The sequence below is a fragment of the Arvicanthis niloticus genome, chromosome 4 (assembly GCF_011762505.2).
Source record: "Arvicanthis niloticus isolate mArvNil1 chromosome 4, mArvNil1.pat.X, whole genome shotgun sequence".
Lineage (NCBI taxonomy): Eukaryota > Metazoa > Chordata > Mammalia > Rodentia > Muridae > Arvicanthis > Arvicanthis niloticus.
In genome coordinates, this window is record NC_047661.1 from 40,596,623 (window position 1) to 40,613,946 (window position 17,324).

Below are 17,324 nucleotides of genomic sequence, written 5' to 3' on the forward strand. Positions count from 1 at the left end.
GATATACTCCACGTCATGTGAGTACATTTTGAAATTGAGATTTTTTTTCCCCATAAAGCTTTTTTCCCCCTTTATCTGTCATCCACTCCCAACTCTTTCCCATTCCCCAAAGCTCCCTGCCTCTCCTCAGTGTAAACAAACACCCATCACAGTCTGAACCACCGGTGAGAAAGCAAAAGTCAGTGGTCCCCAGTGTAAACTTACCCATTGAGGAAAGGATCTGAGCTACTGTTGGTGACAGATCTCATATCTGTGCTCATGGCAGGCGTGTTGACAGGAGCCATGGTCTCGGTTTCCATGGGGAGCTGTCGGCAGAGGGCAGCTTCCTATATAAGAGTCAGAGGAAAAGGGTCAGTTGCCACAAAGGGTTGCATCATAATACACTTCATGGGAAAACTGCTCACCAAACACAAAACCCTATCTATCTATCTATCTATCTATATCTATATCTATATCTATATCTATATCTATATCTATATCTATATATCAGTAGGTCAAAGTCATTAGATTATTGTCCTTCCTCCACAGTCTTTGAGGCATGTCCCTCATTTCCACCCCCAGCTAACAGAACCTAAGAGGACACTGGGCCTCTGGGCACCTACGTTGAAAACATGTACCTGCCCATGGAACTATTAAGATACACAAGTCATATCATAGTCTCTCAAGATACTTTCTCACTGAAAAGTTAGTTCTGTTCTAGGGTCTCAGACTAAATCTAAAGCAATCAAAAGCATCTGGACACCTCTGGACATCTCTGGACTAGCATGCACATCTGGTCTCTCCCACTTATATGCTTAATGTAAATGAGAGGTTCAGAATTCAGACTCTACATGAATTTACACTTAGTGGTTGGTGTTAATCACCTGATGAACAAAACAACCAGTTTAAAAGTTTGCTTTAAAAAAATAGTTGCTCTCTGACCTTCATAAGCATGTTATATCATGAATGTATGTGTTGAGATGGCTCCATAGGTAAAGGTGCTTCCTGTATAAGCCTAGCAACTTGAATTAAATCTCCAGGCCCACATAAGAGTGAAAGGGGAGAAGTAACTCCATGAAACTGTCCTCTAGCCTCTACATACAAGCCTTGGCACAGGTACGCTTATACTTATATACACACAACATACTTACTCACATATACATAGAATAATGATAGTGTTGAGCTGATTAAAATGGCTGAAAGTTGGGAAAAACTGGAGATCCAAACAAAATCCCATAGACAATTAGATGCTTATGGATTTTATTTTCTTAAGCTAGCATTAAAACCAAGAAGAATCAGTCCAAAATGTTATGAACTTGACTGCAGTGATGGGTACACTCCAAATAGAGATGACCAGGGATCAGACCCCTTTCGAGTTGGTAGCTATTTCCAGGGAAGAATGTTCTCCAAATGCTCATGCTTACATGCAAAACCAAGGTGGAGGCCTGGCTACATTTACACAATTTGCAAACTGAAGTCACTGATCTTACGCCCTTAAAACTCCTAAACCATGAAAGAGAACATTCTAGCTACCTTGAGTTCTAGGATCTCTTCCTGTGATGGTTAAAGTATTGCTGTTTAGGCAGTGAAGTCAGCAGCTAAAAAACTTCTGGTTCCCGTGTCTGCTGTACCATTACTAGTACTGATTATGGTGGTATAACTCTTACAAACCATGAAAGGTCTGTTAAGAAACTGCATGGCTCCAGCTGTATATGTAGGGGAGGATGGCCTTGTCCGGCATAGGTGAGAGAGGAGATCCTTGGTCCCATTAAGGCTAGATGGCCCATGTGGGGGAATTCGAGGGTGAGGAGTGAGGAGGTGGGGGGGGGGGTAGGTGGGGGCACATCCTCATAGAAGCAGGAGGAGGGGGGATGGGATGGGGGTTCCTGGTGGGGGGAATGGGGGACTATGGGGTAAGGGGATAACATCTGAAATGTAAATAAAATATCCAATAAAAAAACTGAAGTGAAACTTTCAAGAGATAGGAACTTGACAAGCTGTGGAATTGTACGTGTGGACATGCAAACTGTTGTACATTGTCAATAAGAAAAAAAAAGCTGGAAGACATTTCTAGTGGATGGGAAATACTCAGACACAGCTCTGACGTCAGAAATGCTTGATCCTTAACAAAGCTGGTACTGAAAAATAGTGGAGAAAGGCAGATATCAAACACCTAGGGAAATCCTGCCAAGAAACTGGTCCCCTTCTTCACACTACAGGCATACAAGAGTAATCACAGATCTATGTATTAAAAGCCATACAGTAAAGCTCTTTAAGAAAGAAAGAAAGAAAGAAAGAAAGAAAGAAAGAAAGAAAGAAAGAAAGAGAAACGAAACGAAACTGCACTGTTGATATGAGCAGAAATAAAATAACCTGGCAAGAAAGGGGCCCTGGCCCACTTCTGTTTATCTTGATGCAAATAATTAAAATACATTTCATTCAATAATACACAAAACAGCAAGTTTTGAAAGCAGCTTCTAAATTGATCTAGAAAAAATAAATTATTTTCTTATAGTAGTCCATGCATTCTCTAGAAACTTGACTACCCAACAAGGCTTTCCTGAAAGTCTTATGCAGAAGACAAAGCTTGAATCTTGGGTGAATAAACTTGAGACTACCACAAACTCTTATAAGCACTCACACATGCTGAACCTTTCAGCACGAAAACAACTGGTCAGTGGTTTATATTCTAGCAAACACAAGAATCCTTTATCTTCACTATCCAAAAACTACTGATTTAACTGGCATTCCCCTCTTGCACGATTCAGAATAAGTATAAAACAGCTGTCTTTTTTGTTTTCTGCCCATCCAAACTCCCTTCCATTTTTCCTTTGAGACAGAATTTCACTATGTGGCTTGGGTTGGCCCTGAACTTGCAACTCTTCTGCCTCAGCTTCTTGAGAGATGGGGACACAGATGCACCACTATCTCTAAGGATTTAATACCTTTTTATAAACACAAAGGTTATATATAGCAGGAGCTGAGACATGGCTTTAAAGTACTTGTTGCAGAAGCACAGAGCCCTGAGTTCAGATTCTTAGTGCCTATGAAAAAGCTGGATGTAGCAGTGCACACCTGTAACACCAAATCTTGGGGAGAAGCGGACACAGAGGCCCCTGACTAGGTCGAGAGAACCGGTATGATCTAGGTTCAGTGAAAGTCTGAAAAACTAAGGCAGAAAGCAACTGAAGAAGATCCTTGCCTCCACACGCATGTCTGTGCTTACACACACACACACACACACACACTTTACAAGAATAGCTGCATTTTCCTCTCAACTGGAGAGAAATCAACTCCTGAAAGCTGCCCTCTGATCCCCACATGTGTACTATGGCACAAGTGTGCTCACGCACGCACTAAATAAAAGATAAAGTAAAACCTTTCTTAAAAGCAGGAAAGGGAACTACTTGGAAGGAAGGTGGAGACAATCGACAATCGAGAGGGTAAGTAGAAAAATGTCAGAGTGCAGTGAGGGGTAAATAAGCATAATATATATGTTTGAAAATGTCAGGGTGAAGTCCATTTCTTTGTATGCTAACCAAGAAAAAAATTAAAGACTATATAATAAAGGGTAAAGAACCTTTATACCATTATGCTGGTATAATGTTCACTGCTTCTTCTTGTAAATCCAAGAGAAGTGCTAGACTTCAGTCATCACTGGGTCCTAACTAGTTGCACCAAGCTCCACGTCACCAAAAGAGGAAATGCCACATCCTGTCTGTAGGGGGCTCACAAGATCATGTTTCTACCATCTTCAAATAACTCGCAGAGGGCTGGTTTAACCCTAAAGGTGGCATTACAAAATAAATCGAACCATTTAGTATTAACAATGCAATGGAATGACTTGCTGAAGATTACTGTAAGATTATTCTTGGGCCACAGACCATTCCAAAGAGCATCTAAATATAAGACCTCTGATTCCTACCCTACCAGGATGGATAGTGAAGGTACATCTTGTCTGTAGCCCCATGTCCTAACTACCATCCCAGCCTGGCTCTGACACTCTCCCAATCTTAGGGTCTGTCTTTAATGCTGATTCCACCTCCTGAATCCATACAATTATTCTGTCTGGAACATGCTTCCCAACAAAGCCCATTTCCCTCAGTTACTAACCTACAAATGTCTCGTATCAAGACATTCCTCCCTGCCTCTATCTAAAAGGTCACCCCTATTCCCCATGACTGTCATTTTCTTCACACCAACTTGGGTTTTATCTCATCCTCCCCAGTGAATGACCCAAGAAGAAAGGGACCTCGTTCACCATGTTCATGCCGACATATCCACTACCTGTAACCGTGTTAAGTATGTAGTAAGTAGATATCCATAAAATACATTCTGAGTAAGTAAATGAGAAATAGTATCTATACAAATAGAAACATTTAAAAATATGCGGGCTAGAGAGATGTCTCAGTGGTTAAGAACATTGCCTGCTCTTCCAGAGGTCCTGAGTTCAACTGCCAGCAACCGCATGGTGGCTCACAACCATCTGCAATAAGATCCAGTGCCCTCTTCTGGTGTGTCTGAAGACAGCTACAGTGTACTCATATACACTAAATAAATAAATCTTTAAAAATATGCTAGTAATAACAAAATGGGACATTAAAAAAAAAAAATCACACGTTCAACCACAAATTAGTACACACACACTCTGCCTAGCTAACAGTTCACCTGAAGCCTCCTCACCTGTCCCTAACACAAGATGCACAGTCCTAAGTGGCCAGTGACAGAAACAGGAGCACCAAATACTTGGATCTGAATCTTGGTCCTGCTGTGTCCCATTGAGTTATTTCACAGTTGTGTCCCCTGCCACCTCACAGTGGGGATAATAACGCTGTATGTGCAAGGTATTGCTGCTATGACAAAGATTCTCAGAGCAGAGCTTGCTCCAGACATCACTGCACTGATGTCTAATGATCACCTCACCATGTGTTCTGCATACTTATCTCAAAAACACAGGTTAAAGACCAAAATAAACTCATTGGCAGTAGAGGACTTGCCTAAGAGCTATAAGAAAAAAACCTAGGGAGCAGTGGTGGCGCACGCCTTTAATCCCAGCGCTTGGGAAGCAGAGGCAGGTGGATTTCTGAGTTCGAGGCCAGCCTGGTCTACAGACTGAGTTCCAGGACAGCCAGGGCTACACAGAGAAACCCTGTCTCAAAAAAACAAAAAGAAAAAAAAAAGAAAAGAAGAAAAACCTGGGTTCTATCCCCAGAACTACAAAAAAATAAGTGTGTAAGCAGATATCTTTAAAAAGTATCCTTCCCTGTTGTGTGGAATTGATCCACTTTGACACCCAAGAGTTTCTTCCTAGTCACCTTTCACCTTGAAAAGATTAAATCAAAATGTGAAATCCATCACAAGGCTAAGAAAACATTATAGACCAACAGTGACTAAAATTAGGTTTGACTAGAGAGTGGTGAGAGTTCTACTTTATAATATAATACTTCTATATTGAGAACTTTTAAAATTCCACCTGCCTTGTTTCCTGCTGTTTTGTGTTTTGTTTTGTTTTCCTCAAGTTGACATATGTTAAAGTCATCTGGAAAGAGGAAACTCAATTGAGAAAATCCCTTCATCAGATAGCTGACAGACGAGTCTGTGGAGGCATTTTCTAGGTTAATAACTGATGTGGGAGGCCCAGCTCCCTGTGGGGCAGGGCAGCGGAAGGTAGTCTTAGGCTGTACAAGAAAGCAGTCAAAGTTAGCCAGAGAACACATTCTTCCAGGCCCCATGCTTCAGTTCCTGCCTGTAGGTTCCTGCCCTGCCCTCCCTCAGTGATAGGATAAGCATAAGATGGGATAAAGCCCATCCTTCCCAGGCTGCTTTTTTGTGTTTTATCACAGCAACAGAAACCCAAGTAAGACACTCCTATTCTAGAAAGTAAAAATTTCCCCATATTTGCCCACAAATTGGCTAAAAATAAAGAACCAACCTTACCAATATTTCCTTATCAAAACTGGGGTAAAGTCTAGATCAGAATGCTTTTGACTGTCACCTGACAGCTGAAGCCCTTACATAAGCAAAAGGGCAAACATCCATCTTTACCTCGACCACGAAAAGTGCTCAGAACTAATTATCAACATCTCTGGTCTTGGCAGGTGTGCTGGTTAGTTTACGTCAACTTAACACAAACCAGAGTCACCTGGGAAGAGGAAATTGCCTGTGTAAGATTCGCCTGTGGGCAGACCTGTGAGGCACTTTCTTGATTGATGACAGATGTTGAAGTGCCATCCTTGGGCAAATGGCTCTACCAGAGAGCAAGCTGAGCAGCCTCATAGAGAGCATTCCTCCATTGTTCTTGCTTTGAGCTCCAGCCTTGGCGTCTTCCCTAAAGGATGGACCATAGCTGGTAAGACACTCTTGTCTCCTTCAAGCTGCTTCTGGTGTTTTACCATGGCAACAGAAAAGCAAACTAACACAGTTGGACAGTCAGTCAGTGAGAACCGAGAGCAATATTGTGGTCCAATCACAGGACCCCACCAGCCCTGTCATTTCTACTTCACCCTTCCTGGCCTCTAAAATAGGCCTCTGATTTCTCCACATCTCAGTACTTCAGGTCTCTCTTCCTCCAGACACATCTTACCCAGCTTTAGTATTTAGGTTATACAGCCACATTCCAGAGCCTTCCCAGACCATCACAGCCCCAGAGGGTGGCGACATTCCCAGCTCAGCTTCAAACACCTAAATGATGTGCCTAGCTGGTACTCAAAAGTACACATACTGGGCTCAAAACAGCTCCCCTATAATCTTCAGATTTTACCTAATGTTATCCCTATCCAGTCCAGCTTCAACGTGATTGGGGCTGTCGATCTGACAGGATTTAGAATACCCTGAAGACAAGCCTCTGGACAAATTCCTGAAGAATTACCTATGATTAAACTAATAATCTAGGTTCAGTGAAGTGGAAAGATGTACCCTAAGTATGGGCAGTACCGATTCATGGGCTGGGATCCTGGACTACATAAAAATGAGCAAGCTAGCTGTACTCTATTTCTCTCGCTCTCTCTGCTTCCTGACTAGACACAAGGTGACCACATTCTGCTTCCACGGCTTCCGTACTATGATAAGCTGTATTGTATCACCTGGAACCTTGATTCAAAGTAAACCTTTCCCTATCACACTCCAGATAAAATTCTCAGCAACAGCTAAGACAATGCCTGTCTTCCTAGAAGATTCTGGAGGGGGTTGGTCTGGTACTGCTATGAATTCAAATGCTAAATACTATATCGAACATCTATCAGCTTTTGTTGTGCAAACCTTGCTTCTCAAGTTATTTGGTCAAAAAAAAAAAAAAAATGGCTAAAGCCTATGACTGCACAGTAGCTAGAGGTAGGTGGGTTTTCAGATACCCTGCTGGGGGCTATAGGGAGAGAGGGAAAAGGAGGATAGGAGACCGAGAGAGGAGGAAGCCTCCATGGACTATGAGCATGTGGCCAGGAGAAACAGCAAGGAACAAGGGACACATGGCTGGAACGTAAGTTAGAATAGCTCCAAACCTGCCCAATTTAGGCTTAGAGCTTATAAATAAAATACCTGGATTGTGTGTCTTGCAAGTACTCCAGCTGACTTCCCTGCCGTGCCATCAAGCCGTGTGTCAGGCTTTGGGCGGGTTCTATCAACGCTTTCACCAAGTCACGTAATACTCGACCACTTCGAGAATTACAGGTCTGAGAAGAATTAGGATATCACAAAACTCAAAGGCCTAGCAACGGCTCTCAAACTACTAATGAACTACAAGATCCCTCCAGTCACAGATCTGTGGCAGACAGAGTGAAGAACTTTCTAGTTGTAATCAGTTAATGTACTGGCTACTTCTCAGTTCTGTGAGCTATTGGCCAGTGTAATTCTCAAGCAGTAGTTAAGGATGCTGTTGAACTTGTCCTGAGCTTGGCATAACAGAAAGCGGTGATGCAATGCAGGGAAGATGACTTTAGAATTACAATGATCAGGGTTCAAATCCCAGCTCAGTTACAATAGAGCTGTGAAATTTTGGACTAAATTCTTTTTTAAAAAAACTTAATTTTAAAAAATTGATATTTATTTATTTATTTTTACATGGCTGTTGTTGTTGTTGTTATTATTATTATTATTATTATTATTATTATTATTATTTTGCCTGCAGGTATGTCTGTTCACCAAATGTGTGCAGTGTCCAAGAAGTTCAAAAGAGGATATGGGACCCCCCCCCCAACTGGAGTTGCAACTGGTTGTGAACTACCATGTGGGTGCCAAGATCTGAACTCTGGGTTTTTGGACAAGCAAGCAGTGCTCTTAACCATCTCGGCAGCCCCTTGAACTACATTCTTGACAGTTGATTTAAGATGCTTTATAAAACCTAGCCTGTTGGACATGGGCCAAAGAGCATAGTGAGACAAACAACAGAAGGCATCATGGATGGCACAGAAAGATTTGAGAGGCAGAGCCACCGGCGGAGACTTTGCAATCTGCTAGCTACGTGTGAAGCCTGAACATAGGACTCTGTTAACTTAGTTTACTGATGAGGAAACTGAGAGCCAGGGAAGAGTTGAGTGGCTTTCCCAGGGCCCTGTAGCTAACGGCAGGTGGAGCCAGTGTGTAAACACAGGCGGTTTGACCTCAGAGGCTATTCCAGTAATTTCCACAGACAAGGGAGAAGGGAGTGAGGGCTGAGGTTGGCAAGCCTCAAATTCAGACCCTTTCACCTACTACTGGAGATGAAACTTGGGCAAGTTACTTCGTTTCTCTGATCCTGTTTTCCCAGCTATAAAATGGAAATGCCAAGCCCATGACCTCATACAGCTTGTTTAGAAGAGAATTTAATGACCCAGTCTATTCAACAGTGCTGAGCATAGTTTTCCCTCCATGAGCGGGAACGAAGAAGGGATTGGAAGTGTTTTAAAGTGTCTTATGATCCTTTTCGATGTACATGGGTGGAGCTAGTGTCCTGGGAATCCACAACACAGCAAAGTTTTAAGGTTCAGTTTTAAAGGCCAGTCTCAGTAAGTTCTGAAAAGCTGCCACAGTAGTCCAGCGTCAGGCCTCCCTCCCCCTGCACCCACAACCCCACCCCACCCCCACCCCCGCTTTAAGTTTTCTTCACATACAAGCTGGGAATGGAAAACTTTTGCAAAACAGGCTCTTTGGAATCTTCGTGAGTTTATGGTAATCTGTTAGTTCCCTTAAACAACAAAACCAAAAAAAGAAAAAAAAAATTGTGAATTCAAAAGACACTTTCCTCCGGCTGGGAGGCTGTGTGGTGGATATAGGGGATAACGAAAGGCCATCAGATGATTTGTGAGTTAAGATGTTCTGGGAGCTTCACCCCCTCGCCGCCGCCCGCCCCCCCCTTCCCGAGCCTGCAGTTCTGTGGAATAAATCAACAGAAGAAGCTGAAAAGTAAATGGGAATGGGAATGGAAAGCAGGGCCTGAGTGTTTTTGGCTCGCAGGGCACCTCCCACCAGCCAGCTCCTGCCCTGGCTGGAAAGTACTTCAAAGGAAGCTAACTGAATGATAATAACCTCTTCTGAAGGCGCTCAGCTTGACTTAAGTGTGTAGCCGAGATTCTACCAAAAAAAAAAAAAAAAAAAAAAAAAAAAGGAAAGACCGAATTGTTTTAATTATAAAGGGTGGGGCAAGTAGAAACAAATGAAAAGAAATGAAGGCAGTATTTTCAAATCCTACCGTTAAAACAGTTATTTGAGTGCAGAGATGCAGCTCCCTCTTTCTCAAAACCATGGAGACTGCAGAGGTAGGATGCCTAGGAAGGGGGGTTCTGATGTCAGTCTCTTCTAAACCCTGTGCCAAGTGATTCTAGAAATTCACTGCCACATTTCCTGGAGTGTCTCTTTGAAACACCTCCTCACGCACGCTTGGCCGCCAGACTGGCTCTATAAAAGTGCAGATTCGAAACTTTGATACTTTGGAGGAAACATTTGTTGAGTCCGTAATTATTACCCCAGGCCTGCTATCTCCTAGAAACACTGAAAGGAAGGCAACATGTAGGTATACTTCTGACTTACACAAAAAGGTGAAGTGGAGTTTTGAAATGGAATACTTCCTCATACCTCTGTGACTTCATTTTCCTCAATACAAAATGAGTCTCCGTTTTAAAACAATGACCAACTTGTTTTCCACGGGGCTTTTTATTATGTATGTATTTATTTAACGGGACAAGTAAGTACCACGAAGTAGGGAAGTAGGTTGATTTGGAGAGACGGGGGTGGGGGGTGAGGAGGGGGGCTCCCTTTTTCTTTTCTGCCCATTTCCTTACCCTTACTCCAACCAAAGTCTCATTATGTAGCTCTGGCTAGCCCGAATTTGCTATGTAGACCAGGCTGGCCTGTAGCTAGCAGTGGTCCTTTGCTTTCTGAATGCTGACCTAGGTTACAGACATATACAAGAACATTTGTTGGACAGATAATATGAATGAATGAACTTAAAATAGCCATCTCACTTAGGGGTATATGGTGAGCGTAGGACAGTATGACCTGTCAAATGCCTTAGTCAATGCTGAAACCTAACTCTACAGTCCACTTTCCTAAAAACTATACCCCATGTTCCAAAGCCACCGTTTACCCTACAAGCTTTCCTAGGTATGTCTTTAAGTTTTCTGAAAATCTCTTTAAAACTCAAGACAGAAAACAGCCCTTTAAACCTTCCCTGAAATCCACACTGATCTCCTTGGAATCATAAATTTGAAATGGCCCTGTGAAGCTGCTGGCCAACCGACCTGCCTCGAGTCCCGTCCCCCCCCCCCCCCCCCCCGCAATCCATGACCCCACCCCCAAACCCCAGTAGCTGTCAAGCTTGACAGAAATCTGTAAGACCTGCTAAAAGAATTCTGTGCCTCCCTCCATCTGTGTCCTTGTTGCCCTGGAAACAGAAAGGCCAACCTTAGTCAGCAGTTTTGTTTACAAGCTGGGTTCTCTTGCTCCCACCCCCACCCTCAAGTGCCAATTAAAGAGAAGACAGGGGAAACAGTATGGAATTCCCTTGAAAATAGCAACAGTCTCTCAACAGTGCAGGCAGGCACTCAAAAGGCCATGCTGCTGCTTCAGTAAATAATGCTAAATTTGGGGACTACACTTAAGGAAATATTCCAAGTTGACAGAGACAGAGAGACAGAAAGACAGAGACAGAAAGTGTGTGTGTGTGTGTGTGTGTGTGTGTGTGTGTGTGCGCACGTGCCTACACGCGTGAGTGTGCGTATGATATAATATGGGGATGAGACCTAAGGCCTCAGGCATGCCAGGCAAACCATCTACATGTGCTATATCCTTATAAAAAAGTTCCACAACGTGTACAAATATATGTATGCATATATGTGTGCGGAATATGTATACCCACCTATGCATGTATATGAATATATGTGTGCATATGTGTGTGGAATATGTGTACCCACCTATGCATGTATACACATGTACACATGCATGTGTATACATGCATGGAAGTCAGAGGACAACTTGTGGTAGTTGGTCTCTTTCTGCCTTATAATTTTCAGGAATCAAAGTCAAGCAGCATACTTGGTGGCAAGTGCCTTTATTCTTTGAGTCATTTTACAGGCCCCTCTTTTTATTTCCTACTTTGAGACATGGTCTCTCACTAATCCACCCAGGCTGGCTTTAAACTCAGTTGGCAGCCCAGGATGGCCTAAACTCTCCATTCTCCTGTCCTAGCCTTTCAAAGAGGCATGCTACAACCAGGCCTAGCCTAATTAAGATGCTAAATCCATGGAGATGCTGCTACTTTGGCTCTGAATCAGCAGTGGCTGAATAGCTTGCTGGCCAGGAGGAGTGGTTAGTGGAAAGAGATACAGAAGTAACTTACACTATTTTCACAGAAATTGAAGTTGTCTGGGCTCAGTAAAAGTCAAAGAGGTAAGCACTGGGACCAAGGAGGTAATGGTGTTAATGTACCCTTTGGCCAACAACTTAGATTAGGACTAACCATTCTGTCTCATCTGCTACCCATAAAAGCCATTTCAAGGCAGGCATGTCCCATTTATCTTTGAATTATTTTCAATCTCATAGATACTGGCTAAGGGAATCAATAGGGAGATAAAGGAAGAAAGGGGGAAATAGGAGTTTCATCCTAAACCAATGGAAACTCGCTTTAAAATTGCAATCAAACCCGTCTCCGAATCTATTTTGTTACTGCCCTAAGTGACTTTAGCACCAATAAACTAACACAGAGCTACACTGGGCCTGGTGGCAGAGAGTACAGGCCAGATGGCTGTGCTACACAGACTGAGGAGTTGCTTTCTCCACAGGGCAACACCAAACTGTAGGTGTAGAGTAATAATTGAATAAGAGAAGGAGGAAGAGAAATGAACAAGGACCAAGAAGACAGGCTGTACAATCAAGATCTCTGCAGACGGGAGAGCCAGTTACAGGCCTCGAGGTGAGCAAGAGATATCCAGGCAGCTGCTGGAGACTCAGACAGAACAAACTAATGTGAGTTTATAGAAACCCCAGAGATCTCATCAGGAAAAGCTCAGTCCTCCACACTAAAAATTCCCATTGGTGCTAGAAAGCAGCTCAACAGGTGAACCAAAGACCACTTTTACTTTGAGTCTTTTCCTACCTCTACCTTGGTGAAGGCACAAATAACAAAATGAAAAATCACCAGAAGAAGGAAGTCAAAAAAAGCCTTCCAGGGCTGGGCAATGAGGGTCAGTAGGTAAAAGTGCTTGCTGAGCAAGCCTGACCGTATGTGGCCAACCCCTCAAATCCAGGACTAGAAGGAGAGAGCTGACTCCTGAAGACTGTCCTCTGACCTCCACAAGCATGCGCGTACACACTAATAGTAAAAAGCCTGCCAAAGGGTTGGAGTCATGACTTAGCAGGTAAGAACAATTGCCGTTCTTGCAGAGGCTATAGGTCAGTTCCCAGCACCCACAAGGTGGTGTTCACAATCATCCTCAACTCCTGTTCTGAGGAATCCAATGACCTCTTCCAAAGGAACTAGGCATGCCTGTGGTGCACACATATGCATGCATGTAAAACATTCATACATGTAAAATAAGATACATCTTCTTTAAAAAATTGAGGCCCACCCGGATGATATACAAGATATTCTGGAAATATCCCCAGAAAACACTTTCATACCATTATCATATGGCCTTTGACTTGTAACAGAGAACATACTGTTTCTGGATGGGGTTGGGGTGAGGAAACCAACCTTCCATGATTAATAGTCTATTTAGAGGCTCCCCCCCCCCCATACTCCAGTAACAAAATTAAAGGAATCAAAACCATTCGTCCTACTGCTTAACTACACATGCACACATACATGCTCACTGGTACTCACAGGCACATACACTAAACACACACAGAGAAAGAGAGAGACAGAGACAGAGAGAGGGGGGAGGCTGAGAAGACATTGCCAGCCTTTCTCTTGCTGCACTGTGTGAAAGACTGTACACTGGGATTCCCTACCAAGTTCCCCAGCTGCCACAAATCAGTACTGAAGGAACTATGTTGGCATTTCTGTAATATGAACCATCAAAACTATCCTTGGCTCAAAGGCACCTACAGCTAGAATAAAGGAAACAATCCCAGGCACTTTTTCACACCCCTTTTCTAAAATTCTTTCTGTGGGAAAGGAGGAGACAGGGCAAAAGAAAGGAGGAAGAAAGGGCTACAAATCATTTCTAACAAAAGAGTGGCTTGAACACACACACACACACACACACACTCACACACTCACACACATGCACACACACAGTCATACACACAAGACCATTTAAATACAAAACCAGGGAGAATTTATAAATGCTAATTCACATTATATTTCCAAATAAGAAATTAACTGATTTCACATAGAAATATCCAAAAATGAAAAACAATAAATAGTATGATTATCTCCTGCCAAGAAACATGATAGTATATATCTAAAAACATTAATAAAAAATGTTACCATGATGTAGCCAAGAAAGCAAGACAGATTCTATGAGTAAAAGTTGTAACTATAGTTACTTGGTAGTAGTCTTTATTAACTTAATATTCATTTTTCCTATTTTCAAACACTATATCTGAGATGTATTTGATGAGCAAGACATTATTATTGATAAAAGATGTATAGATTTTAAAATAACAGCTGTAACTTGAAAGTCTTTTCTCTAAAACACCCCCATACTCCCTTCCAAAGACACTCTGAACAGTTAAAACTATTTCTTTAACAGTGGCAAAAAGACTCAAACTCACCCAGGTGTCTTTCTTCCTCTGTCCCATGTCCCCTTCTTTCTTTCTCTGTCTTTCTTTCTCCCTCTGCTGGGAAGCAGAACCTTGAACACTCTACACAAGTGCTCTACCACTGAGCTACACCCCCAGCCAACTCTGGGGCCTCAAACTCTCAACCCTGAGTCGGCCTTGAGTTCTGGATTGAAGGTATGCACCGCCACATCTGGCTTTTTAATTTTGCTTATGAAGTACAGTGCCGAACCCTCAAAAGACATACAACAGTTTTCTCTTGACCAAATCGGTGAATAAATATGCATAGAAGGGCACACAGTAACCAGACTGAGCCAGATATGGTGGCACATCTTTATCCCAGAATTTAGGAGCTGAGGCAGGAGGATCTTAACTTTGATACCAGCCTGGGATAGACAACAAGACTTTTTTTTTTTTTTTTTTTTTTTTTTTTAAAAAGACAATGTCTCATCCTTTAGCTCTGGCTGTTCTGGAACTCACTCTGTAGACCAGGCTGACCTTGAATTCACAAGGATCCACCTACCTCTGCCTCCCAAGGGCTGGGCTTAAAGGAATGTACCACAAGACAATCTTAAGACAAAAAACAAAAACAAAAACAAAAAAAACAAACAAAAAAAAAAACAAAGAAACAAAACAAACAAACAAAAAAACCCAAAAAGTCTAACTGATGCCTATGTAGTTTTGTAGAACATTCTGATCAAATTCATATCCAAGCCAGTTTTCCTCTTCATTCTGCTTTGGCTCCATTCTGTTTCATGCTCTATTGTTAAACAAGATGGCTGGTTACAGGGGGCTTGTTTTATGGAATGCCTGTTGTCTACTATCTCCTTTAATGAGGCAAAGGGGGTAAAGTTGACTCCATTTCTAAAACCAGACCCTAAGACACTGGCAGCTTCTCTCTCCCATCTCTTTCTATTCTGTCTTCTAGAGGATTGCTGTCATAATGTCCTGGTACTCCTGAGATTGATATGTTCTTCCTGTAATACCAACTAAGCCCAACCTGCCAGCAATACTCACCATTAGCTAACACCCTCCTGGACCTTGCAAACCACCCACCAGTTGACTACCACTAAGTAACCTCAAGTCAATGGCAACAGAAGAATCACCTACATTGGCCATTTCTAAATTCTTCACATACAAGACTGTGATTAAACTGAATGACGATTTTAAGTCTCTGAGTTTGGGGGATAATTTGTTACAAAGTAATAGCTAATTGGAAGCTGTTCTCTCTCAATTTCTCCCTTCTCTCTCTTTAAACACTATCAGTGGAAGGCAAAGCAGCCATGCCAATATGAGCATGTCCATGAGCTAGTTTAGACCTTGAGCTCCTAAGGTTAGCCCTGAGGACAGTTCAGGCAGAGAGAGTTGGGAGAAGAAACTGGGCTGTGAATATGAGTGTTTGGCCTTATCTTGAAAGCAAACAGCCACCCAAGGCCTCGGAGTCTCCAACAGGTACCATGGAAGACCGTACCTGCCTCATGAGCTCCTCTTGACGCATCCTAATCCTCTCTCTCTCCATCTGGATCCTCTGAAGCCGCAGTTTCTGCTGCTGCTGCTGCTGAGTGGTCAGTGCATTGGGCACACTCATAAGCCCCGTGGGTGGGTTCTGAGTTGGGTGGTTCTGTGGACTCAGGCTAGTGGCCACGACTTGCTGGTGTTGGTGATTCATCGCTACAGAAGGGAATAACAAACAGATCAATGACCAAGGCCTGTGATACCTTATCATAGAGACCATCAGAATGCTTTGTGCTTTGGAGTATGGATTCCTGAATTCCTTTCAAGCACTTCACCATTAATCATTACTATTTAACAATTATTGCATTAATTCAATTCATGAAGGTACAAGTTCATGAAGGTGCAGGTACCAGCTCCATACTATCTACTGTTACTTTTCTATACTGTTAAACGTATTTCATATGTTTCCTATACCTATAATACATGTTATTACACTTAATTATGTGTGTGTACATGTGTGTAGGTTTTTGTGCTCATGCTCGTGTACCTGTGGGCACATACTCATGTAAACCATAGTTGGTTCTCTGCTTCCACCATGTGGGTCCCACAGTTGGGCTCAGGTGGCTTACACCAAGTACCTTTACCCACTGAGCCATCTCTCAAGCTCCATCCTCAAATACATATTAAACTTAACATAAAACATAATGGTCAAAATATGTCACACAAAGTTTGTTACAAGGTAGGAAAAAAATTTCGCTAGGACACCCAGGAGTGAGTGAACTTTTCAAACACCTTGAATAGCCATAGCAGCATTACAGAAGGCATGCAATCAATTCCCAATATCCAATGGCTATACAAGAATACTCGGCCGGACGGTGGTGGCGCACGCCTTTAATCCCAGCACTTGGGAGGCAGAGGCAGGCAGATTTCTGAGTTCAAGGCCAGCCTGGGCAACAGAGTGAGTTCCAGGACAGCCAGGACTACACAGAGAAACCCTGTCTCGAAAAACCAATAAACAAACAAACAAACAAACAAACATAAAATCTGTTTCAAGTCAAAGGAAGGAAGTGATAAACAATTATCTCAAAGAATAGACATTACTGAACTCTCTAGAAAAGAACATTTCTACTTGTCTGAGGTAATTGCTGTAGGCAAGAAAAAGACACATAATGTTCCAAATATCAGAAACGTTCAGATCGGGGGTAGGTGGGGTTAAAAAGCATGGGCTGGTAATACTATTGGCTTTTTTTTCCTAAATGTTAATTATCTAATGTTTTTCATTTATGTGTTTGTGTATCTATGGGTGCTCAGGGAAGCCAAACAAACATAGCAGCAGACATAGGCATTGAGATGTGAATTAGGTCCTCTGGAAGAACAGCACATACTCTAGAACACTGACCGAACCACATCTCCAGGCCAAGGGCTCAAGTGTTTAAAAATCTGACTGAGGTCTGAGAAGTTACTAACATAAGATTTGTATGGCACTGTCTTCAGCAATCTAGGTAGAGAGAGCATCCTTGAAGAGCATCCTTGCTGCCCAGGGTTCGCTCACAAACCATACACTCCTCCACCACTCAACTCCATACCACAACCAGATGCTCTAATGTCTGATTTTTTTTAAGTCTGCGAATTTAAGACTCAGGGGCTGGCTCTTCCCAAACCACACCCTTGCTGATCTTCAGAACAACTGCTCTTACAGG

General features: G+C 42.6%; 1 protein-coding gene across 2 annotated transcripts in view; it reads right to left on the bottom strand.

Moving 5' to 3' along the window:
- Positions 1-17,324, bottom strand: part of Wwtr1 (WW domain containing transcription regulator 1) — a 113,279-nt gene that overhangs the window by 8,325 nt on the left and 87,630 nt on the right. For both annotated transcript variants that reach the window (XM_034500313.2, XM_034500312.2), the window contains exons 4-5: positions 15,641-15,840; positions 205-326 (exon numbers count right to left, since the gene is read on the bottom strand). In XM_034500313.2, coding sequence (XP_034356204.1) covers positions 205-326; positions 15,641-15,840 — 322 coding nt within the window. The remainder of the gene's footprint in view (positions 1-204; positions 327-15,640; positions 15,841-17,324) is intronic.